Source organism: Oryzias melastigma, linkage group LG6 (assembly GCF_002922805.2).
Source record: "Oryzias melastigma strain HK-1 linkage group LG6, ASM292280v2, whole genome shotgun sequence".
Taxonomy (NCBI): Eukaryota; Metazoa; Chordata; class Actinopteri; order Beloniformes; family Adrianichthyidae; genus Oryzias; species Oryzias melastigma.
The window spans coordinates 18,957,465-18,983,725 of NC_050517.1; the positions used below are offsets into that span (position 1 = coordinate 18,957,465).

At 38.9% G+C, this 26,261-nt stretch overlaps 1 protein-coding gene across 5 annotated transcripts in view; it reads left to right on the forward strand.

The window, feature by feature from the left end:
* tln2b (talin 2b) overlaps positions 1-26,261 on the forward strand; it is a 95,355-nt gene that overhangs the window by 47,655 nt on the left and 21,439 nt on the right. For all 5 annotated transcript variants that reach the window (XM_024281946.2, XM_024281947.2, XM_024281948.2 and 2 more), the window contains 28 exons: positions 4,504-4,631; positions 4,892-4,955; positions 5,064-5,168; positions 6,767-6,922; positions 8,537-8,638; positions 8,730-8,806; positions 10,088-10,271; positions 10,585-10,698; positions 11,032-11,140; positions 12,554-12,762; positions 12,996-13,094; positions 13,690-13,857; positions 15,346-15,640; positions 17,590-17,756; positions 18,233-18,361; positions 19,263-19,376; positions 19,457-19,570; positions 19,651-19,785; positions 19,936-20,064; positions 20,448-20,550; positions 20,977-21,185; positions 22,188-22,307; positions 22,429-22,626; positions 22,799-22,938; positions 23,438-23,531; positions 23,993-24,082; positions 24,186-24,308; positions 25,645-25,788. In XM_024281946.2, coding sequence (XP_024137714.1) covers positions 4,504-4,631; positions 4,892-4,955; positions 5,064-5,168; positions 6,767-6,922; positions 8,537-8,638; positions 8,730-8,806; positions 10,088-10,271; positions 10,585-10,698; positions 11,032-11,140; positions 12,554-12,762; positions 12,996-13,094; positions 13,690-13,857; positions 15,346-15,640; positions 17,590-17,756; positions 18,233-18,361; positions 19,263-19,376; positions 19,457-19,570; positions 19,651-19,785; positions 19,936-20,064; positions 20,448-20,550; positions 20,977-21,185; positions 22,188-22,307; positions 22,429-22,626; positions 22,799-22,938; positions 23,438-23,531; positions 23,993-24,082; positions 24,186-24,308; positions 25,645-25,788 — 3,819 coding nt within the window. The remainder of the gene's footprint in view (positions 1-4,503; positions 4,632-4,891; positions 4,956-5,063; positions 5,169-6,766; positions 6,923-8,536; positions 8,639-8,729; positions 8,807-10,087; positions 10,272-10,584; positions 10,699-11,031; positions 11,141-12,553; positions 12,763-12,995; positions 13,095-13,689; positions 13,858-15,345; positions 15,641-17,589; positions 17,757-18,232; positions 18,362-19,262; positions 19,377-19,456; positions 19,571-19,650; positions 19,786-19,935; positions 20,065-20,447; positions 20,551-20,976; positions 21,186-22,187; positions 22,308-22,428; positions 22,627-22,798; positions 22,939-23,437; positions 23,532-23,992; positions 24,083-24,185; positions 24,309-25,644; positions 25,789-26,261) is intronic.

The window sequence follows — 26,261 nt, forward strand, 5'->3', positions numbered from 1 at the left end:
ATAGATCGAAAGATGATCAGAGTTAGACTTTGATTATTAATCACTTAATAAGGTTTTCTTATTTTTTTATTCATGTATAAATATCCTATTTTGGGTTGCTGTCTTCATTATTGATTTTTTAGTTGTGTGAGGTCCTAAATGTCAGGTATGCAATAATTCACTTAAGCCACGATTCGGCTTAAACTTCAATATGTTGGTCGCGGTTTTGTTTCGGTTCGACATAGTTTGTGTATTAAAAAACTAAAAAATTTGAGAAAAATCATCCTAAATTTGCTAATAATAATAATAAACCTTCAGTCAGCCTATATTAGGCCTGATGAAATATAGTGAAACAATAATAAAATAAATCCTTGTTAAATGTTTTTCCTCCTTTTTTCCTTTTAAATTTATCCTAAAATTTAACACAACACATTTTTGACACTTTAAACGTAAACATGCCTATTTGCACTAAAAATTGAACTATTCACACTCGATTCAGTTTAATGGTTTAACATATAGTTAGTTTGGTTTTCAGTTCAGATTTGTGGCACCCCTACTAAACATGCTTCCCCATATTATGAATATTTGCCACTTCCTTTATTTTTATTCTCTTCCAAATGGTCAGTTGGCATCAGAAATAGATTTAGAAATGTCTGTTTAACTGGTCGGAGAGGTGAGATGCTTTGGAGTCGTAGTTATCGGCTCCACTTCTCTTGGCAGAACTGATCCTGTTTTATGTTCCTTTATATTTTTGCCAGTCTTTTATCGAAAGCTGCTGTTCTTTTAAATGGAAGCGCTTCATCGTAAAATAATAAGAGCATGCTCGCCGAGACTTAATTTCACGGTGAGAGGCCGTGTGAAGGGCCGGACACAGTTTAAACCGAGGCGTCATTAACGAAAAGTCTGAATATTATTTACTCCAGTGCCCTGAAGCATTTTGCTTTAGTGGCTTTCTCATCAATTTTGCCCGTTAGTCAAAGCACGGCTGGGGTCATCTATGAATTTTGTCATCCAGCTGTTTTCAAATTTAGCACCACGGTAATGTAGTGCTCATTAGAGAGCGGAAACAGATGATGTTGGGGGTAACAACCCCACAGCAGAAGTGCAATGTTGTGCAGCTTCAACTAATAGACATTATTCTGTCATAATAATGAATTTAATATGGCTGTACTGTAGCGATACGGTTTGCTAAAAGCAGTTAGCATGTCACAACAGATCCTCAATTACAGAAACACTTTTTTTTCAATTAATTGTATGTTTTATAGTAAAAAACATTAAAGCAGCAGCTTTGCTTTTGCGTACAAGTGATAGTGGACTTTAACAAAAAAGTGGAGCCTAAAAAGACTAAAAGTTTGTTTGATATTTGGAAATAATTTGACTTATGACACACTCAAATGAAAACTGTGTTTTTAGCATGTTCTCGTGAGATTTTTGTCACAATGGAGGACATATATTGAAAAAATTAAGCTTTAAATCTGAATATTTCTTTATTCTAGTGTGAAAACAGATGGATTATGGGAAGTAGGGGCGGGCTTATTCCACGCCAATGGTCCCAGCTCAGAGGCAATATTCTGATGAACTCCTGCCCTTCTGCAGAAACTAAATCCTTAAAAACACTTATTTAAACACTTTTTGGGGGATAAAAACGATCATCCTAATTAAAAGACCACTGGAAATGCTTTAAAAATATCTCAAAATACGATTGGAGTGGGACTTTAAAGGATAGATTCTGGGTAAACAGAGCCTTTTTAAATTTTAAACATTTTATTCTCATATGTCATCTCTAAAATAATGTTAATAAATCAGTCAACGTCCTGTCAGTATTAGTTATACAGACCTCCACTGCATATTTGCTGTGATTCTACATATCTAATCATAAACTGAACCTCCAGTACTGTGAAGCCACTCATCCATCTACCCACACACAAACACACACAGTGAAAGCACAGCGAGAAACAGGCTAATTTCCTGCAATACTTGACAACTCCCTTTGTAATTTATTCTTCCACCACTGTTTTCAAGTGCGTCATTTGTGTCAGTGTATAGCTCCGATCCCCGATGCACACGGACAGCAATTTATCTTTCTTGATGACAAGATTTTAGCAGCAAAATGTTTGTTTTGCTGGAAAAATACACAAAGATTGGAGGAGAAGGATAGGATGAGCACTATACAATAATACAAAAACAGGCTGATTAATGTTGAACCATGTTTGTTCACACACTGATTCATTACCATCCTTCCCATCGATTACTGAATGCACTCAAGTTCAGGTAATTCCCATGCAAGCGTTTGTTTGCATGATTGCAGATGTGCTCTGAATGGCCATTGTGGGCTTGAGTGCTGTAGCCTCAGGCTCTATTTTTGTCACATCTTCTTTAGCCAAATATCTCTATTGAAATCATTTAAATCGGTTCCTGGAACTCCCACTATTTTTATTGTATTGACTCATCACAAATGACAGGATGGAAGGGTGCTTCACAATTTTAAAAATGTTGAATACAAGAGTGTGATTGAAGTTTTTTTTTTTTTTTTTTATGGTTGCTATCTTACCCAAACCTTTATGTCAGCTCTCCTGCAACATCGAGTAATATCCATGCAGGTATTCTGTGGAACTGTCACTTCTCATGAAGATGAGATGATAGCACCCGCCTGGCAACAGCCTCTGCCGAAAAGCTCCGCTTCACAAATTCAGACAAGAATAACCTTCATACTTTCTATATGAACAGCATATTCTGGACCAGGGGAGTGAGTTAGTCAAACACTGCAAGATTTGTTCATTCTGTCTGCACAGACACCTTTTCTATTTTTTTTTCTTTTTTTTACTTAAGATATGCATATTTAGTGGTGGTTTAAATACACTTTTGAATACTTAAGTATAGGATTTGAATGTTAATGGGTAAAAGTAGTAATAGAAATGTTTTCTCTCATCATCAGGAAGCGATTTTGTGAATGTGTGACAAAGAAATATAAGTTCTAGATGTTAAATCACAGCTGCACGTGATCCTGTTTATAATGCAACCACAAGGCAGCACAATCCAGGGCTTTGATGGACCAGTCTGAGAAAGAATAGAATAGAATAGAATAGAATAGAATAGAATAGAATAGAATAGAACTTTTTTTCTCCCACAAGAAAATCTAATTGGTCAGTTTATAACTCTAACAAATTGCGCTACAGCAAAAACATCATATTGAAGCTAATGATTAGCCAGAGCATGTAAAAAAAAAAAAGGTATCAGAGGGAGAACGGTTATTCTAACAAATACAATGACAAATAGCTGTTTATTTCTAAATTGAAGTCTACAGGATTTTGGCTTCTTGAGATCAGTGGGTACTTCCTGTTTGGAGCACATGTGGAGAGGGGGGGTTCAACCAGTCCAGTTCTCTTATACAGTCAATGACAGAACTTAAATACCACAGTGGTCGTGGCTCAAATTAATAAGTTGATCTACAGGGTGCCAACTGATACTGGACTACTGTCATAGAAAAGGAGGAAGAACAGAGGGAGAAATTAAAAAGCAGGATTTAGAGTACTTAGAATGTAGAGACATTAACAGGAAAACTAGAGTTAGCCAACATGATTGAAAGAATAAAAGTGGATATTCTTTGTGTTCAATATCACAGGGGGCAAGACTTCAGGATCAGGATTTACTTCTAGCAAATGGAAATAATGTTTTAATTGTGTGAGATGAGTTGTAATTCTAGTTTCTACAACCGATCTCTCCAAGTAGAGCTTTTCAGTCTCCCATAATTCTCTGCTTCTCAGGTTGATTAATTCGAGTGTTTATCATTTCGAATGGTACGTGTGAGAAGCAACGCTGGAGTGTCTTGTGTTCGGTAATAGCTTATGAGCCCCACAGTGAATTGCACTCGACAAAGGATGTGATTCTGAGGAGAGGAGATTGTTGTGCTCATTACAGCAAGCTGCTTCTTAGTTTTTCATTGATGTAATGGGATGTAAGAAGAAGGAGCTGAGTCCACGCTGATATGCCAATGCTAAAAGCACCGAAGGAGCCTCTCTCGCTATCAGCATGGCCTCTTAGCTCTCGGAGCCATAAAATTTGCAGCAGTGAGCTAGAGAGGGAGAGCTAGACAGGGCTGACTGCCCCCTGGAGAAAGCAGCGCAGAGGGACAACTATTTGAAAGATGTCAACAAAGGCTTTTCTCTTTCTTTTAAATGGTGACGATTATGTTGGGAGTCTAGCTGCATGTAAATCAAAATATGTAGAAAAATAGACACAAAAACAGAGAACGCCATTATGACTTTTTAATATCTAAATTGTAGGTTTGATAATATGAAAAACTGATGCATTTTTTAACATTTTGTACTGTATTTTCACAACACTAATGAGAAACTGCTGGAGATGATGCATTTGGGAGATACCATTATCATAAAGGAATCATTTTCTACTTTTGTGTGGATGAGAAGAAGAGAAAGGAGCACTACCGATATTATTCATTTTGATTTGTTTTCTGTATGCGGCTTTCACTTCCTACCCTGCTTCCTGTCCTCCCGTCTCCTCCAGGCTCGAGATGACATCATAAATGGATCCCACCCCGTCTCCTTTGATAAGGCCTGTGAGTTTGCAGGAATCCAGGCTCAGATCCAGTTCGGACCCCACGTGGAGCACAAGCACAAGCCTGGATTCCTTGAGTAAGCTCACTGTTTCAATAACACCCCCCATTCACCATGTGTCTTTGTATGTTTACCTCAGAGCTGTACAGTAGTTATTTGCCTGTTTTGGTGAAGGCAGTTCCCTCGGGGACATTTACTAGAGGAAAGTTTAGGAGTGATGCCAGCTGTCGCAAGTGTTTTCTGCCGCATATAACGTCAGGCAGGAGTGACCTCATATATGGAGGTATGCTCATAGAAAAAGGTAATAACTATATAAATATTTCTATCCACCTCTGCAGCCTGAAGGAGTTCCTACCTAAAGAGTACATCAAGCAGAGAGGAGCCGAGAAGAAAATATTCCAAGTATGTGCATTCTAAAATCCATTTGAAACATAGTTATATTTTTAGCTTGATCAATCAAATTCATAAATGTAGATTGCAGTTTTTATTTGACGCAACTGATTCCCACAGGAGCATAAAAACTGCGGCGAGATGACAGAGATTGAGGGAAAAGTGAAGTATGTCAAGCTTGCCAGGTCCCTGCAGACATATGGCGTTTCCTTCTTCCTAGTGAAGGTGAGTATACCTTAAAAGGTTAAAAAAAAAAATGTCATTTTTATGCTTATAAAAATAAAAAAAAGCCATAATTTTTGCCTTCTTTAAATAAAGTTCTTGTATTTGCTGATATCATTTTTATGAGTGTTTGTAATGGCTCTTTTTAGTTATCACATTAGATGTAAGTAGGAAATAATAAAAACAAATCACCAGGTTGAGTTTTATAATCTGCTTTAAAGTGGGTTTTTATCCAGGCGCAATAACACTAAATTTTTTGCTTAAATGTTTATCGTCCTCACAGTAAAGTACCGCACTACAGAGTAGTAAATTGGCACGTGTATAAGTGAAAACGCCTTATTCGGTTAGCAGCATGCCTCCTTGCTGTGTAATACATGTGACAGTAACAATTCAGTTCTTTGCTGAGTCGCTGAACACAAAATTGCATTTGAAGTGCAGCATATGCAAGAGATAAAGTTGCTCCAGCGGGGTTTAATAAAAGCTCCCCGACAGGCGCTCATTTGGTTACAAACTTGCAGGAAAAGAGGTGAAGCAGAGGAAGTGTGTGTTTTATACTGCAGAGGTCTTAATGGATGATAAATGGAATGTTTGGCCCCATGGTTGAAGCGCCACTGCGGGGTTCAAATAATCTTTTGTGTGCAGCTATGGAAATGTGTGAGCGCTGTCTATGTTCAAAGAGGAGATGTAGTGATTGTGATTTCAAGACTCTTGCTAAATAATTCACTACAGCTGCACTCTGCTCTCGCAAAGGCAAAAAGCAAACACGGCTTTGTCGAATCATTTATTGGAGCCTCCTATTTCTCTTTCTATAAATTTTGATCATAGCAATTTCTGGGGAAAAAAATGGCTCACCTCATTTTAAATAAAGATGTAAACAGAAAAGCAGTAAACAAAAGTAAAAATAGGCCCACATCTGCTCTTCTAATCTTCCTCTGGGAGCTTAAAATACAAACAAATGTTACCTTACTCTTTCAATTTGGAAAGCCCCATTTCCTGGTTGAATGCAGCCTTGAAAAAAATGACATTTGAATAATGCTATTTGAACAATGGATGTGATTAATAAACCTTTGCACAAAGATACAATGGCTTAAATAATGTTATCAGTCCTTGACTATAACAAAAAGCAGTGGTGTTTATCACCTTCTGAAATCTATATTTTGACCCTGGAATCAAGAAAAAATGAAATGCTGAGGACATTGAATACATGAATATTGACCTCCCTATTTCCGAGCTTTGCTCGTTTTTCCCTTGTCCTCTCCACCCCTGGAGGGAAGCCAAGTTTGGGCCTGGTGTCTGAGGGGAGACTTAATAGATTTTCATTTGAGAGCAAAGTTACTCAGGCAGAGCGGTGGTGGAAGCGCCATGTTTCTGTGCTGACAGCTTTTTAAACCATGTGGAGACCCTGTTCAATAAAGCAGCAGTTAAACAAGGCCGAACTCTGGTCGGTCACTGTGCAGCTGCCCTTCTCCTCCTCCAGCTGGGGCTCCAAAACGCAGGTTCTGTGTAGGACAGCAGCAGAATTTCACACAGTTTGCGTGAGTCATGTGTGTGGGTGTTCACAATGTAAGTAAATGTTGTTGGATGTTTTTTCTGTCTGACAGGAAAAGATGAAAGGTAAAAATAAACTGGTCCCACGGCTGCTGGGGATAACCAAAGAGTCTGTGATGCGAGTTGATGAGAAGACGAAGGATGTGGTGCAGGAATGGCCTCTAACAACAGTCAAGAGATGGGCAGCGTCGCCTAAGAGCTTCACTCTGGTACAATTTTTCTCACTCTGCTCTCTTTTATCATTTAGGGGCGGAGCTAAAGCATTTTACATGAGGGGCAATGAAAACATTAGGGGTGTGTATTGGCAAAAGTCATATACGCATCCTGATACGTGTCTCACAATACAATACTATCACGATATATCCCAGGACTGTACCACAACAGTTTTTCACTTTTTTTTTCATAGTATGACTTATATAAAAAAAAGAAATCCCCTGAATATTAATATGTTCATTCTAGTAAAATTGCAAAATTTCTTTTGATCACAATATTAAGCACTATAACTGTATCTCATATATATTTGTTCTTAAAGGAAACGGTCAACATTGTCGTATTTCCACAACAAAATATTTTTCAGTATAAGAAAAAGAAATAGACTGAAAGTACCTTAACCACAAGGTTCTAAAAGTTTGATCAAGAAAATAAAATGCTGTTCATTCCCAACATGGCCACATCTAGAACTTAAACGGTTCAGGAGCCTGAGCAGTATGGAAAGCAAAAGTGAGACGCTGAAGGACGCTCATAGATAATATCATCTTGTCAGCATTTTAAATTAATGCAAGTATCAGTAAACAAAATATTGCGATATATCGCACAATTGATTTTCCCTACACCCCTAGAAAACATCGTAGTGGAAAGCCATTACAAATGAAAGGATAAAAAAACAAACACACAAAAAAAGCAAATTTCTAACAGTTTTATTATTATTTATGTCTTTATTTCAAATAATATTTGCATTTTTGCCATGATTAAAGAAGCTTGCATTGATGGTTTCTTAATTTTTGTAAATAATGATACTAATATTGACCCAAAATTTGTGTCAGCTTTTTGCTGAGGGGGGCAGCTGCCACCCTATGCCCCCTTGTTGCCCCGCCCCTGTTTAAGCCCTCTTGTATTCAGTATGATTTATAAAATATCACACACAAAAAACATTACATTTCTGCAAATATTTATTTATATCTTTTTCATGGGGCAACTCTGCCGAAATGAATTTTTGACACAGTGAAAAGTAATCAGTGTCCATCTTGTATAGCAGTGTAAAGTTATTTTTTCTGCTAAATAAATCATAATATCATCAATAGCCAAACCCCTGGCAACAAAAGTAAGGGGTGTACTCACTTTTGTGAGATACTGTATGGTGCTTAGGCTGCAGTTTCTATCTTATAATAAAAGCATCACTTTTAATTACGTTGAGCCATCACATTCAGTGTTTTTTTTATTAATATTGTTTTAAAAGATGAGGGGAGTTATGTGCAAAAACATTGGATTTATTATTAATCTGAAAACTATTCCAAATTTCCTCTCAAGCTGCTGGCTGCTTCTTCCTGTCACGAAGACTCTTTCCATTAAACATCTGAAAGAAGGCATACATTTTAAGAATAATTCTGTTCATTTTTGTTAATTTGCTTTCAAGAAATCACTTCTCTTTTTCTTTTCATTAAGAAAAATGATAAAGGGCTGCCAAGTTTTTTTAAACACTCACCATGAGTTTTTCTTTTTTCTAACAGTGATCAGAATTTGTTTTTGTGGATGCTGAATACATATTTGAGCTGCATTTGTTTAAACTTTGGAATAACAGGTTTTGTCTTTGCTGTTGCACAAAGGATTTTGGAGAATACCAAGAAAGTTACTACTCTGTCCAGACTACAGAAGGAGAGCAGATATCTCAACTCATTGCTGGATATATTGACATTATCCTAAAAAAGGCAAGTAATTAAACAATATTAAGCATTATTCCAAATGGTTCATCCAGTCTTTACAAATAGTTCTCACCTTGGTGTTGACACCTCCTTGCAGAAGCAGAGTAAGGATCGTTTTGGCCTTGAGGGAGACGAGGAGTCCACCATGTTGGAGGAGTCCGTTTCCCCGAAGAGGTGAAACCATTCGATACATAATCTGGTTTGGGAAAGTACTGACCACTCTCAATGAAGACAAGTTCTTTATCACGCACTGTCAACCTCACAGTTTCATTTTTACAAAGAAAGAGTATTGTAGCTATGACTTAAAACAATTAAAACAAAAAAGCATCAAAGTTTGTAAATCTGAAAATCTTCCTTTGAAATTCATGCATCTAATTTCTTCTATTTTTGGACCAGTTGCCACACATGTTTTTCACATACTTAGAATAAGCAGTAGTTATTCATTGGAGTCAGCATCATTCATTGACTTGGTCATGAACACTTATTTTTGGGGGTTTAGTTTATTGTGTTTAGTTTTTCATGACATCATCAGTTGTTTGAATACGGAATTTGGACCTGAAATTTTCTCCGTTTTGGAATCTTAATTTTTATGCTTCCTACTGTCAGTTGTATATTTTAGTAAACATAAAAATCTGAGCTGTACGATTGTTCACTTGGGTAAAGAGACAGCACAGCTTGCTATGAAGGGGAGTTTTTAAAGACACACTCCAACAAAAAAAGTATTTTTTGTGTTTTTAGCTTGTTCTTGTGGCATTTTACTCATGATGGACAAGACAATTAAGGTTCTAAATATTTGTATTTATTCAAATTGTTGTGAATCAAGAGCAGATGAAAATATTTCATTAGAAAAAGCTTGTAGTTGTGTCATAGAAACTATTGCGGCAAGCCACAAGGTCCCTACTTCCCTCAGTTTAGATTCATCCTCTTGCAGACAAATATATCTATGTTCGTCTTTATTTTTCTTGTCAGAATCTCCATCTGGCTTAGACTGTACAGCTGGATTACTCCAATTTCTAATGAACAACTGCCTGCTTTGCAGAAACTATGTCCTAGAAAATGACACTTGAACGCATTTAAAATAGATAAAAGATGATCAGAAAGAGTTTAAAGGCATGATAAGAGCACTTTTTGCTAGAAGGCTGTTGCTCATTTTAGAGCAAATTCCCCGGAAGTATCTGGAACATTTTAGACTAATCCTGAGTTTATTCAAAGTCAATGTTTTGGCTAATCAGTCAATCATGCTGATCTGGGCAACAGATACATTTTGAGATGGACAACTGAGGACACAGCTGTAAATTTAGTTTTCTTAATGCCCAATTCCAAACTAAACATTTAATATAGATTATGTTCCTCTTTGCAAAATGAATGCTTTACAGGTTATAAAGAAACTAAACTTTAAGACAGCACGTTGTAAAACTCAGCGTCGCCCTCTGTTTCTTTTTCTACCTTTTGAAGATCTACAATCCTGCAGCAGCAGTTTAACCGGGTGGGCCGTGTGGAGCACGGCTCGGTAGCCCTTCCAGGAATCATTCGCTCAGGCTCCATCGGCGGCCCCGATACCTTCAACATGGGTACCATGCCCTCTGCCCAGCAGCAAATCACCACAGGGCAGATGCACAAAGGACACATGCCTCCACTGGTGAGTGGGAGCACTTACACTTACAAAGTCTGGAAAAAAGTGAAGAGGAAGGGAGAAAAAAAGGACACAGCTCCTCTACTGTGCTCTAAACTTGAACCCACAGAAAAACACTTTTGAGTAGCGTTCCGTCTCATCTTTGATGTGAGTCTGCTTCGCCGCTTGAAATAGAACCAGCAGTTACTGCTGTGAAACCCACACCAATGTGGGTACATTGTTAAAATAGTTAGTGACGGATTTTGGAAGTTTCACAGCTGTGTATTTACATTACTTTTTGTTTGCTAATATGTTCCTCTCTCTTGTTTGCTGCTATCAGAGTCTTGCTCAGCAGGCCCTAATGGGAACTATCAACAGCAGCATGCAAGCTGTGCAGCAAGCCCAGGCCGACCTGGGACATGTAGATAATTTACCACCGCTGGGCCACGATTTGGTAAGTAGGACTACATTCACCTAACAATTTGAATAACAAATGACAACAGATCTGATGTGCACCCCCATTCCACTCCTACAGCGGTCCCTCGAGTTCTGCTTCAGATAGTCTTTTTATAACTAGACAACAATAGGACAGCCAGAGCAAATACTAAACTAAAGTCGGTCAGTTTTTTCCAAAAAACGGATTAGAAACCTTCTGTAAACATGGGGTTGTATTTAAATTCCAGACTCTTTCTAAAGTGTTGGACTTACCTCAGTTTAAGAACTCTAAACTAAGCTGGAAATCCTTCACTTTGATGACTGGCTTTTCTTCTCTCTCTCTCTCTAAAAGGCTTCCAGGGTTTGGGTTCAGAACAAAGTAGACGAATCCAAACATGAAATCCACTCTCAGGTTGATGCCATCACTGCTGGGACGGCCTCGGTGGTCAATCTCACGGCAGGTCAGTTCTCAGGAAATCAGCGAACAGTTAAAAGTTTTTCTGTGAAACTTGAGGTTATTATTGTCCTTTTTGTTGTAATTTGACTTAGGAAATTTACTTCTTAGCATCCACAGAAAGCCTATTTTATTGTCCCTTAAAGTTCACCAAATCCTCAACGTCAGGGGTGGGCAAACTTTTTGACTTATGGGCCGGAAAGGGTTCTAAAATTTGACGGAAGAGCTGACGTGTGTCGTGTTTTGGTAATCCACCTTATACGAGAAATAAATAGCATGCAATCTGGACAAAAACATGCTCTAACAGAACGCTTTGGAGCTTTTATTTCAAAACTGTGACTTTTGTTCTCATTTTAGTGCCAAACTGAACAATGAAATGATGTCAGAAAAAAATGAAAATTTCTGTCGGACTCAGAAAATACCCGTAAATGTCAATTTTCCAACTCCTCATGAATGCGGAATAATTTTCTGCATTTAAAAAAAAGGTGAATTCATTTGCAGTTCACCATTTATGGGGGGACACCAGAAAATAAAACAATAATAAGGGTTTTCATCATAATTTATTCCAGTTTGGCGTATTTTTGATATATTGTAAAATCATCTTTTATTTTTTACAGTTTTTAGCCAAATTTAAAAAAAAAACTGTTGTCTTTTAGGACAAATTATTTACAGTGTGGCCGGAGTTCTGAACTGTTGAAGTAACTCTAGGCTGATATCTCAGCATTCCTTTGTGTACACTGTCACAGCCACTCACAACCACAAGCTAACCTTACCGTAGCAAATAAATAAATAAAGAAAAACGGCTAACAATATCGGAACTATGCAGCTGTGGAGTTTTTAGATCAGAAAAATGGAAAATGAAGACCTTAATGGATCTATTTGTGTGCAAGTGGATACATTAGAATGGGAGATTTTGCATTGCAGTTGCTGCGCCACAAATCTGAACACTTTCAAACTTGTCATCTGATTCAACACCATTTGAATAAAAGGATACTCAGAAATGCAGTTTTAATCTTAAATTCTAATCCTAACATGAGATAAATGCTGCAAGAATGTGTTGAAAACACCAGAAACACATTTTTTATGAAACATCTAAGCTCTCCCAGCTTCCATGTTGTTGTTGTATAAAATGCCAGTCAAATTTTAAATTATAGTACATTATCTGTTTGGTTTCCCTCATGCTCCCTTCACTAATTCATTTTCTTTTTCTTCACGGCCACTTGCTTCATCAATGTGCTCATTTCCGTGGAATGATTTCAAATAGACTCTAATTGACACTGATGGTTTTGTTAAAAGCGTGGGACACGCGAGCTGCCCCGTGGCTTACCTCAATCAATCCTGCAGCAGCATAGCAAATTAAGAGGCACAGCGGAGCTGCTGTTTGATCCAGCTGGCCGTGACGGCTGTGTCTCCTTTGCAGGTGAGCCGGCGGAGACTGACTACACGGCGGTGGGCTGCGCCATCACCACCATCTCCTCCAACCTCACTGAAATGTCGAAAGGTGTCAAGCTGCTTGCAGCATTAATGGATGATGAGGTTGGAAGTGGACACAAGCTCATGGGTGCTGCCAGGATGCTGGCAGGAGCGGTTTCAGATCTGCTCAGATCCGTTGAGCCTGCCGCCGCCGAGGTGAGGAGCTCGCTGATTGTGCTGCTTTTGATCTCTCGCTAAACTGTGATCCCAGTTGTCACGGAAACAACTTTGTGTTAGGCAGCCATAAATCGTTCTGATAAAGATGCACTGCAAAAGTATTCCTGCTGAACCATATTTTGATCCTGACGCCTGACACAGAAATGTTCCGGCCCCTCTGTGAGAGCAGGCCAGGCATTTGTAATGAATGTGCTGATGTCATCCACATGCAGCCCAGACAGACTGTGCTGACTGCAGCAGGAAGCATTGGACAAGCCAGCGGGGACTTGCTCCGTCACATGGGGGAGGGCGAGACGGATGAGAAGTTCCAGGTTGGACACCACCCACTCACTGTTTCTATGACATTGGCTGCCAAACAGGAAGACACACACACTTATTCTCAGGCCCCCTTAGTAAATGTCAATATGTGGTTATGTAATTACCCCGGCTTTAATGTTAACCTGCCAAATCATGTGGATTTGGAACATAACATTTAATGAAGAGCTTTTATTAGAAGAAATGCAGTTCAGTGTGTCAAAGCTCTAATAATACATGCCCCTCTGTCGCTTTTATAGTCTACTGTGTTTGTTGCTTTACATTAAAAGGAAATGATGCCATCGTCAGTGCCCCCTCACATCTTTTAAGCCAGTATTTTTAGCCCTAATGGCTCATGAATCATTCTCACTTTTTGTTTTACTGGCCTTCAGATAGCATTCTTCCGTCCTCTAAAAGCCAGTTTTCTATACCTCATAATGCACTTGACATTTATTATTCAAATTCCAGGACTCAAAGAGACTATTTACACTGTGCCTCTTTTCCAGCCTGTCCTGATGTGCAGTTGTTGTAATCACACAGAAAAACATTGGCTCAACAGGCCTCCTCCAGTCACACGTGTGCAAGTGAAGGACATTGATTAATATGTTGCAGGACACCCTGATGAATCTGGCCAAAGCGGTGGCCAATGCAGCTGCGATGTTGGTCCTGAAGGCCAAGAATGTGGCCCAGGTGGCCGAGGACACCATATTGCAGAACCGAGTGATCGCAGCTGCCACTCAGTGTGCCCTTTCCACCTCTCAGCTGGTCGCCTGCACAAAGGTACTGTTTGAAACATCGCCAGTCACACAACAGACAAAAGAAAATGATGCAAAATCAATCATTTGTCCACTATCTTCGGTATATAGGGTTTTTTTATTATTATGCATCATATTACCTTTACACTGTCAGAAATGACCCATTTTCTGACTTGGAGAAGGGTCAATTTTGACACAGACACGATATAAAGATTAAATAAGCAGTTTTTTAAAACGAATCTCAAGTACCATATTTCAATCATATTTTAACCCTTATATGATGTTTGGGTCAGAACTTACCAATTTTTACAGTGAAAATTGGTCAATTTTGACCACAAGGGTTTTATATATTAAATATATATATATTTACCATATTTCAATCATATTTCAAATAATCATTTTTATCAAATTTCAAGTACTATTTTTCAATCATATTTTAACCCTTATGATATCTGGTTCACACTGGACCCATTCCCACACTTTGAGATGGGTCATGTTTGGGGTCATGTTATAAGGGTTACATAAACATTGTTACAAAATCCCATGGACCATATCTCAATCTTCTTTTTAACCGTTATATGGTGTTTGTGTCAAAATTGACCCATTTACCTGCTTGAAGATGGGTTAATTTGGACCCAAATGCAATATAAGTTTTAAATAAACATTTTTTTACTAAATCTCAAGTAACACATCTTAATCATATTTCTTAAGCCATATTTGCACTTTTTTTTTCATTTGCACACTTGAGGATGGGTCAATTTTGACCCAAACACAATATAAGGGTTACACAAACATTGTTACTAAATCTCAAGCACCAAATCTCAACCATCTTTTTAAATAGACATTTTTTACCAAATCTCAATCATATTTTTTATTTTTACAGTGTTTGGATTAAACTGGACGCATATTCACACTTTCTTCCCATTTTCATGCTTGAAGATGGGTCAGTTTTGACCCAAACACAATATAGGTGTGAAATAAACATTTTTCCTGGACCTTAAGTACTATTTTTTAATCATATTTTAACCATTATGAGGTGTTTGGGTCAAAATGGACCCATTTTCACACTTTAAGATGGGTCGATTTTGACCGAAACAGAATATAAGGGTGAAACTTGCTTGAATATCTAAAAAAATGTAATCTTTTTTTGTTAAGTGGTTAGTACTTAGTTCAAATTTAATGCATTTTTTACTATAAATGTAGTTTGAGGCACAACTGGATCAGGGTTCAATTCCCAGGGGCCCAATCCAGTGTGGGACCCTTCACTACTGCCTCATTAAGGGGGCCCAAGTCTGGGGTTCCATGTGCCGGTCCCTAGCCTGGATAATAAACAGGAATGTGTCAAGAAGGGCGTCTTGTAAAAATCTTTGCCAAAACAAATGTACAGAGCAGTGAAAGCTGATTCGGTGTGCCGATTCTCTAAAGGGAAAGGTGAACAACAACAGCTATAAATGTAATTTCCTATGATAATATTCCCTTTTTAAATCCTGTTTTTAATGTCTGTGTTATGCAGGTGGTAAGTCCAACCATCAGCTCCCCCGTGTGTCAGGAACAGCTTGTAGAGGCCGGTAAACTGGTGGACCGCTCTGTTGAGACCTGCGTCAAAGCCTGCCGCTCAGCCAGCGACGATGGCGAACTGCTAAAACAAGTAGCAGCGGCAGCTGGCGTAGTGAGCCAGGCCCTCAGTGACCTACTGCAACATGTCCGCCATTACGCAAGCTGCGGAGAGCCCATCGGCCGCTACGATCAGGCCACAGACACAATAATGAACGTGACCGAAAATATTTTTACTTCCATGGGCGATGCTGGTGAGTGTCAACAAGAAAGACAAAAGGGAAATTAGGGTATGTTTTACAAATACATGCTTTTGCTTAACCTCCTTTAATATGTTTAGACTGAAGTTCTGGGAATTATAATATTTCCCGCATTCGCCTCCATGTAAAATCAGGATTCAAATCCTCTACAAATGTTCAGAGCTCAGGTTATTTGTTATGGTTTGAGCCATGAGGCTGAAGTGTTTTCAAAGGGAGCCGATTCTCAAGGGGTTGTAGAAGACTTGTCATCCAAACCCACTACAGAGTTCTCAATCTGGTCTCAATCAGCATCAGAGGGCCTTTGAAAGTTAACTCGAAACACATGGCCGAAGCATCTTTTGCAAAGGGAAACATTTTTCTTGTGATTTATGTTAAAAAATGCTTAAAAACTTAACACACCTTGACAAAAAAGTTAAATAAAAGTCACAGTCATTTTTTGTTGTAAAATTAGAATACATTTTCTATAAAGTCCAAACATTTTTGTAGCTTATAATCCTGTTCCTCTTGTTTTTATTAACTTTTTAGCACTTAAAAATTTAGCTAAAAATATATCACTTTGTCATTTTCTTTCTGTACAGGTTTTTTAAAGCTCAAAAGTTATTAAGTATCATTTTTTTCCTGTTTTTTTTTCTCATATTTTTACAGTTTAGTACTGGATCCTGCTCCTTTGTACACGTTGCATGTTTTGAAAGTGTTGCTCCAAAATCATCATGCATTTTTCCAAAATAAAGTAAAATCTCCTTTTTTTTTAATAAATTGATAGATATGTAATATAAAAAAATGTCGAAATTTTCAATTCTCCAAATTCTTCTATTTTGTTTCAAAATTATTTAAAATAGTCCAGTGTTTTTGGTATTATATATTTGCAACAACATGATAATTTAAAACCTAAATTTGAAAAATCCATTACCCCAAACTGGGCTTATTATTTTAAGTTGGAAAGATCCTTATTATAAATTTATAGAATTGTATCTTTTGTGTTTTCATTATGTTTTTTGTGATTTTTTTTCCGCTGATGATGTACATATATTAAGAAAATTAAGCTCACAATTGTATTTCTGAGAATCTTTTTGCTCAAATTGTGGCAAAAAAAAACTTATTTGTAAGGTAGAAAATACACTGGGCGGGCCACAAGTTCCTTTCAACAGTGGAGAAGGAAAGGGGGGCGAGGTTGCCCCGGGCCAACGATTCCACCCACAACTCCGAGGCACATTTCTAAAGAACTACTGCTGCTCTGCAGAAACTATGTCCTAGAAAATTACTTTTTTTTTAACTAAAAACACCACAATCATAAGTAAGAAAAACACGGGGAACACTTTGAAAATAGATCACAAGGTGATCAAAGTGGATATTTAAGAGACAGAAGAATCGCATCATTCAGTAAGATGGAATTATTGACTGACTCCTGGTTGTAAAGCACAGAGAAATCTTTCAAACTTTTCTCTAAGTTATTTCAAGACGAAGGTGGGTGTTTTGAAAACAGAGGTTTTATTTTCCTAGCAGATGTGTGGGAATATGTTTTAATATATACGTATGGATGTGAATGATATTGTTTTTTAAAAAGAGGATGAGTCATTTGAAACCTTCAGTTTTAGTGGAATATGGAGGTAAAATCAATGTTTTGAGTTTACAGCAGGAGGACTTGGTAACTTTTCATTCATACAGCGGGTTTAAACGCTTCAAAATTAACTATTTGAAGCGTTCAGTCTGTTCTATTGTTTTTTTGTTTGTCTGATTGTTTTTATGTATTATTAGTAAAATAGTTCTAATAGGAGTGACCACATTTTTTACTTTCTCTTGTAACTGTATGTGTTTCTAATACACTTAAGTAGACTGTTTTGAGAAAAGAAAGATATTGTTGCCATCTTCGTGGTGCAAAACGCCTGTCAGCTGTGCTGTTGCCTTTTGACTCCATGTGTTTACCATACTGTCTGTCTGAACAGGTGAGATGGTACGGCAGGCCAGGGTGTTGGCTCAGGCCACCTCTGACTTGGTCAACGCCATGCGGTCGGATGCAGAGGCGGAGGTTGATGTCGACAATTCTAAGAAACTGCTGGCTGCAGCCAAACTCCTGGCTGATGCCACCGCCCGAATGGTGGAGGCTGCTAAGGTGAGCGTGACTTTACTCTGTTTTGTCACACTTTTCTGGGAATTATAAGTCTGATCAGCAGTGGTAATGAAGGAATTAAGCTTAACTGTATCCCTAGTTTAGTCTCTTTATAACACAGCAGCAACAGCTACACCATCATAAGAGGGTCATCATCGCCTCTCAATAGGCCCTCAGTGCAGAATATTATGGGTGTGAAATACCCATGCAAAGTGAAGACTGCATTAATCTCATTAAGAAATGTTTGATCCGTGACATATTAATTACTGCATCACTTTCATTATCAAAGAGGGAGTACTAGCACTGATGGTTACCTTGGAAACCCAGAGGGAGCAGAAAGAGGGAAATGCTCTTTTATTTTTGCAGTCTGTCACAGAATGAGTTCAATTGTTCTACTTGAAAGTGTGCACTCTGGATGTGAAACATGTATCCTGTCAGTGGGGCTGTGTTGGTTTGAGTGTGTGTTTGTTTGCCTATAGGGAGCAGCGGCTTACCCAGAGAATGAGGACCAGCAGCAGCGGCTCAGGGAGGCAGCAGAGGGGCTCCGTGTTGCTACTAATGCTGCAGCTCAGAACGCAATAAAGAAGAAACTTGTCAACAGGCTGGAGGTGAATCAGACGACCGTACTCATCTTTATTTGGTTTGACCCCAATCCAAACGCGCCCCTTTTTCCTGGCAGCAATGTTACACTGACACTGTTTTCTTAGGTTTTGTCATCCTAGCAGTACAAACATGACATAAAACAGTTCCAAGAAGTCACTCGTCTGTGTTTTTCCCCGTCCCGCTCCACTGATCTGTAAATCCCAACAGAGCTCTGAATGACTTTTCAAAATATCCGTGTTTAGCTTGGTATTATTTTGCTCCTAATCATCATCACCACCTATCTGCTTTGGAGCACCCAACGTTCTGTTTCCCAAGCTCCATAAAGTATTCATTACCTAGAAGCTGGGATCAGCCCGCTATCAGACAGGCATCTCAGACTGCCTCCCTGCATCAGATGGTCACAGAAATGGTGCTAATGGTCTCTTCCATCAGGGCGGCATGTAAGCCAGTGAGAAGGGCCGCTATTAATCTGCAAGTGTGCTTGTAACAATTATCTCAGAAACATTAAGACCCCATTAAAGACATTAAAACATGTCTTTCAGTTGGTAGATACAATGTTATGTTATGCAAATGAATCTTTTTTGTATTGTGGATTTAAAATATTAGTAAATCATTGACAAATAAAGCACAATTTATCCATATTTTTATTTTTGAAGCAATAACACATTGATATGAATTTTTCTCTCAACTTATTTTTTTAACACACCAGTGATGGAAGTAATTCAGATCAACTGATGACATAAAGTTGAGCAATGGAATCCCATTACCTCCTCTTTCCTCCTATTCTCAGGGACTCCTCCTAGTTTGATTATAACTCTGTCCAAACATAGAACATGACTCCATAATAGAGGAAGACCGAATTTGTTTCTGCAGACTAAATCGTCTCCGTTTGTATGTTGTGAACAGATAGCTGCTAAGCAGGCCGCAGCTGCTGCAACTCAGACCATCGCAGCTGCCCAAAATGCTGCTGTTTCCAACAAAAATACAGCGTCGCACCAGCAGCTAGTGCATAGCTGCAAGGTACGATCAAGCTGTTTTACTCATATGCAAATATTTATCCAAGGTACTGCAAATGATTAGATTTTTTTCTGAAATGCTAGGCGGTAGCGGATAGCATTCCCCAGTTGGTGCAAGGAATTAGGAGTAGCCAGGCCCAGCCTGAGGAGCTTGGCCCCCAGCTCGCCCTAATCATGGCCAGCCAGAACTTCTTACAGGTTAGTATACCCTAAAACAGTCATTTAGCATACACACGAAAAAGGACCAATGGATATATGTGTTTCTTTCACACATCCAGCCTGGAAGCAAGATGGTGTCGTCAGCAAAGTCAGCAGTTCCTACGGTAGCTGACCAGGCTGCTGCTATGCAACTGGGCCAGTGTGCCAAGAATTTAGCAACCTGCTTGGCAGAGCTCAGAACTGCCACCCAGAAGGTATTTATACACAACCCTGTCAAAGATAACAATGCTGATCCCACTCATGCAGGAAGTTTCCTTCTTGCCTGATTCAACACAGATCCAGCTCCCCAGGTTATAGTGTTGTGCAAAAATAGATTTTGACTAACTTTTATGTTTTTTTTGAAGGCCCATGAAGCCTGTGGTCCTCTGGAAATAGACTCTGCCCTCAAGACTGTGCAGACGCTTAAGTGTGAACTTCAGGATGCCAAGATATCTGTGATTGATGGTCAACTGAAGCCTCTTCCTGGAGAAACAGTCAGTACACCTCGTTCTTTGCTAAAATAGTGCTTTGACAGTTTGAAAGCTTCTTTGGAGTATTTTCTATTACTCTAAAACGTCAATATACAGTGATATTTTTTCTATTTTTTCATTGACTATTTTTCTAATAATAACATGATTTTTTTTTGTATAAATTAGAATTAGTTTTTGTGACAAAAAAATCTCCATTTAGCAACACAACTACACACACAAGAACATCTTTCGATCTGTTTTGGGAACATCTGTTAAAATTTAAGCTTAAATCATTTTTAATGGTTTCTGAATACGCTGAAGCGGTTCACAGCCTAGCAGAGAAAGCCATACCGTCATGATGAGATCATCATCAGCTTGTTTGCTTGTGTGTTTTGCTGCTCACACAGCTGGAAAAGTGCGCTCAGGATTTGGGAAGTACCTCTAAAGCCGTGGGCTCCTCAATGGCTCAGCTGCTCACATGTGCTGCACAGGGAAACGAACATTATACAGGTAGTGTTTTATTGTGTAGAAAGACTGCTGCAACCACAAGGTTCAGTCTTTTTTACCAAGTTATCTACTGCTGTAGTTGGATTTTCTTTTCTTTTCTTTTCTTTTGAAAGTGTCAAAGAAAATATTTTGCATTCAGCGTATTTTGGATAGTTAGTGAAAGGAAGTTTTAGCCTTGTGGGAAAATGCAAATTCTAAAAATCTTTGGGATTTTTTGTTCTCCCTTTTAGATTTGAAATTTATTTAGCACTTTCATGTAAAGCAAAATGTGTTTTCTTAGTCCTATTTTTAAAAATAACATTTTATTTTATCATTTATAAAAGTATTGATATCATTCCAGCATCAAAGTTTTTCACATTATTTACAGTTCCATAATGTTTAAAAAGGTGAAAATGTCATTTTTGAAATATATTCCACTCCTTTCTGCAGGTGTTGCTGCCAGAGAAACAGCACAAGCGTTGAGGACTTTGGCTCAAGCAGCCAGAGGAGTGGCGGCCTGTACCAAGGAGCCGCAGGCTGCAGCTGCAATGCTGGACTCGGCGCAGTGCGTGATGGAGGGCTCGGCCATGCTGATCCATGAGGCCCATCAGGCTCTGGTTCATCCAGGAGATGCTGATAGTCAACAGAGACTGGCTCAGGTGACACAAGAGCAGGGCAGATGGAAATGTGTTGTTATGGGGGTTGGGTCATGTTCAACAACAGCAAAAATCACTTTAATTTTTGGAAAAGTATGTAAAAATATGCTTCATTCTAAGTGATTTAAAATGTTTGGCTTTAGAGCTGTATTCTGGTGTTATTTTGCTCAAATCTTACAAAGAAAAGCCATACGATTTTTAGCATCTGGGCATTTTGAATTTTTAATTATGTATGTTTTCTTTTTAACAAACTTACCTTCAGTATTCGTCATTGTCAGAACTTAATAATAACCCAAATAGGAAACACAATTGTCTTAATTGACATAGTGTCCTTATTATTCTCCTTAAAACTAATTTCAGTATCTTTTTGTCTGTCATAATAGAATATGTGTTGCTTTAAGGTTATAAAGCTGCATGATTTACTAATAAAACTGTTTTGTTAGTATCACACAAGAATAATGACCACCTTATTGCTTTATGAGCAATTTAATTTTCCTTTAATGTTCCTATTTCAAAAGAATTTAGTTGCCCTTCGACACATATTTTGCTCTGACCTTCATCGTCTGTTTGGTGTACAATATTAAGCATTTATCTGACTGAATAAAGTGAGAAAAAAGGTCCTCAATATACCTTATGTTTGTTTTTTTCTTCTTTTTTTCTACAAATATGTCCGTATTATAAACCAATAACTATGTACGCTTATACAATATTGCTTTTTCCAGCTTCCTGTCCCTATCTAACCTGCAAACAACTTATTTTAAAATAATCATTTTCTCTGCTGTCTCCCCTGAGATTTCAGATATATCTTGTTTAAGAGGAAAAACCATTTATTTCAGTGCAATCCTTTAGGACGTATATATTTTGTTTACATCTGCTTTTGGGATGACAGAAATAAGCTGCAACAGTCAATTTACATTTTCCGTATCTGTCTGAAGATTTCTAGGTTTTGGGCTTTGTTGTATTGCACTGCTATATTACTGTCTGTTTTATTGGGATGTGTTTCAGGTAGCTAAAGCAGTGTCGCACTCCCTGAATAACTGTGTGAACTGCCTGCCAGGCCAAAAGGATGTTGACATGGCCCTCAGAAGCATCGGCGAGGCCAGCAAGAAGCTCCTAGTGGACTTTGTGAGTCTTTTACACAAACCACTACTATCACAAAATATTTACTATCCACAGAACATTTCATTTTGTCTACTGGATCCCTTATGATAACTCACGGTTTCTGTTCTGTGTCCTGCTTTTGAAGCTCCCCCCCTGCAGTAAATCGTTTCAGGAGGCCCAGACCGATCTGAACCACACGGCCGCCGAGCTCAACCACTCTGCGGGCGAGGTCGTCCACTCCTCTCGTGGAACGAGCCGCCAGCTGGCTGCAGCCTCGGGGAAGTTCAGCCAAGACTTTGATGAGTTCCTGGATGCTGGCATTGAGATGGCAGGACACACCCAAGTATGTTTCATGACCCCTCTAAACTTTACGGCACCTAAAGGAGAATCTGGGTGGTAGAACTTTATCCATTTACAGATTTTACTGTCAGTTGATTTAAGTGTAAATGGTGATAGTTTCTCTTTATTGCCATTGTAATCAAATGTTGATTTCTTCTTGTTCCCCACACCTGCAGAGCAAAGAAGACAAGATCCAAGTCATAGGTAACCTGAAGAACATCTCCATGGCGTCCAGTAAGCTGCTGCTGGCAGCCAAGTCTCTGTCTGTGGATCCAGGTGCAGCCAATGCAAAAAATCTTCTAGCTGTAGCAGCAAGGTGCGATGAAATGTACACTTTGGCTGATATATGAATTTAAATAAATATCTCAGAACACTTGTTAAAGAAAAAAATCCATTCTGTTGAAATCTATATCTTGCTCTTGATCGAGCTGTAATGTTCAAAGGAAATGTTTTTCTTTTTCCCTGTATCTGTATGCCACTCCTACGATCTGTCTGTTTGAGGGAGCTAGCGGGGGTATATATCCTCCCATTAGTGGAAAGAAGCTGAGCAGCTGGTCCCACAGGGCTTTCGGCCTGACTGACTTCTCACTGTCTAATTAGGAAGATGGAAGTCTTGGCTGGAGCTTGTCTGTGCTCAGCAAAGCTGAACACAAACTCGAGACGATCTCAGAAGTCCCGCTCTATCCAATCACTGGCAGGAGCTGGCACTGCCATGCTTGAATAGTAGAGCTAAAAGCATTTGTGAGTAAAGCCTTCCTGTGTGAGCTTTCAGAGGACACATGTGAGAGCTTTGTGTGGCTTCCTGTGTGTTTCAGGGCAGTGACAGAGAGTATTAACCAGCTGATAACGCTCTGTACCCAGCAAGCGGCGGGACAAAAGGAGTGTGACAACGCCTTGAGGGAGCTGGAGGTAGATTTACCATAAACAGACAAATTATGCTTTATTTTGTTTTCTTATGGTTTACTGCTGCAGAATTTGAGTTGCTTTATGTGAATCAGAGTTTCTTTCTTTCAAACAAATTTTCAGTCTAAATACAACCATGCGGCCTCTTGTCAAGAACCAGGATCGGCTCTAGGAGCCATCTTTTGAGTTTATCTCTGTGCTCAAAGTGGAACAACTGAACCAAAACGACCAGCGTAGCCGAACATTACAGGTTGTTTAGCTAAAAAAACGCAAAAAGTTTTAGCTTTAAAGTGCATACAAAGTTCTATTTAAATCATTTTTTTCAGACTCAGCCAAATCAATTATCTATATTTACTTATTTCAGAATTTAAATCATTTGATTGATGCTTTGACAGGATGTAATAGCAGAAATGTTTGTAGTTGTGATCACAGTAATTTGACTTATTTTCATCTCCATCTGCCTCCAGGCTGTCAGAGGTCTCCTAGACAACCCCAATGAGCCTGTGAACGAGCTCTCCTACTTTGACTGCATTGAGAGCGTCATGGAGAACTCCAAAGTACGGGCTTTCAAGACCATTCTGTAACTGTCAAAAGTATTTGACAGGGAAGGAAGACCATAATTTGAATAATGTGTGTGTTTTTAATTTCCACACCTCTCAGGTTCTGGGGGAGTCGATGGCAGGTATCTCTCAGCACTGTAAGACAGGTGATGTTCAAGCCTTCGGGGAAAGTGTGAGTCTGGCATCCAAAGCTTTGTGTGGGCTGACGGAAGCGGCTGGACAGGTGACAACACAGTGAAACCTTCTTTGTCGACTTCTTTTTCTTTAAATTTGTTTTCTTTATCACTTGGAGAAGCGACCACATTGCATTACCCTTGAAAATATCAATCTTTTAAAGCTTATATTGGTTTCTAAACTGCGTGTGAAAGCGCTGAAAGTGTTGAAGGCTCCCATTAAAGACATTTAAAGTCTGCCAGGCAAATATTCATTGCAGCCAATCGCAGTGAAACAGGATGAGCCAGGTTTCATGGATGTTTTACAGACTCCCACCTTTAGAACTGTAAAAAGCATCCTTATCTCTCCCCAAGATTCAGCTGCCTTTTCAGGAAAGGGGCCACACTCACTGAAGCTGTCTTTTTTTCTCTCTGCTTATCCACTTTCCAGACACTTTTCTATTCAGCTCCATGTGAATCTGTATGTCTTATCAATTATTTAGGTGTGTACTGTGCGCGCATGCTGGTTTGAGCAGAAGTGTGTGGACAGTATGAGTGTGGTCTCATATTGTGAGAGCAAATGCTCCTAAAGCCTTAGTCATCACTGCCCTTAGGGGGAGATACGGGCCGTCTGCAGGCAAAAAAACTGGGCAAACCAGTACAGGCCATGACGGTGTCCTGCATAAATATCAAGATCGTAGACCGATCTGTGAGCTCGTTGAAAAAAAACCTTTTAAACGTCTATGTAAATGCACCTTTCAAAACTCTTGCACTCATGTGTATCTACGCAAGTTTTTATGTCTTTTTGGGCTGTACAAATAAAACACTGGCAGCTAAGCCAGGTCAAATTTTGACCAATCAGAGACTCAGATTTGGTAAACTCACCAACTTTAGAGACTATCTGGTTTATCTGGTGAACCAGCGTCAAGTCTGATGACGTCCTCATTTGTTTTTCAAATAAACTTAAACCAAGGCCACTATCCTGACATGATGTTAATCCATATCCGCCATTGCAAGGATGCTAGCAATGAACCAAACCGTTTTCCTTTTGAGCTCAAATCTAGAGATTTGCACCGCTTAGACATTGCGCGCCAACCTTCTTCCAACTGTAGGTGACGGACATGCGCTAGTAAACATGCACTAGAAAAAAGTAAAAGAAGCCCCTCCCTGCTTGTCTTGTGTGAAAGCCATGGGCTAAATGCGTTTCAAATCTACTGTGTGTACATAGCTTTATAAATAGTTCACAACACACTTAACACACATAACATAACAAGCAACCACTTATGTGCTTGATCCTCCAGCAGCACCCGTACAGGTCAACCCCTTGTGTACAAGTACATGTGACTAAGGCTTTAAGTGGAGAAATACTGCGTTTGACTTGTTTTCTGGTATTTGTCTTTCCTACAGGCTTCCTACCTCGTGGGTGTTTCTGATCCCAACAGCCAGTCAGGTCATGAAGGGTTGGTGGATCCAATTCAGTTTGCTCGGGCTCACCAAGCCATACAAACAGCTTGTCAGAATTTAGTGGACCCAGCTAGCAGTCCGTCACAGGTAGGAAGAACCAGTACTGAACTAAAAGCATTTCAAATGGACAGAGAAATCAGTGCCAAAAATAAATAACTATGAATTTGTATCTTCAAATACAAATGATAAGCCATTTGTTTAAAAAAAAAATGTGTTTGTAAGCTTTTGTAATTACACTAACATTTATGTTATGTTGCTGTAATGTATTCAATTGAGTTCATGGAGGTTTAGAGACAGTATTAAAAGTTACAAACAGATTACATGGCAAAAAATCTCACCACATTACAATTTCTTGAAAAAATATCTCCCCTACAGAGTTTTAAAACCTGCTATCATTCATGAGCATATGGATTTTGAGTGCAGTGGGGAATCTTAATTAACTTTAAGTCCCACTTTACACTCGGACCCTGCAGTAGTTAAGGCTATTAGTCAGCCATGCTTCAGTCAGCATGGACGGGCAACATCATGGCGTTTAAGTTAATTAGCAATGATGATTCTCC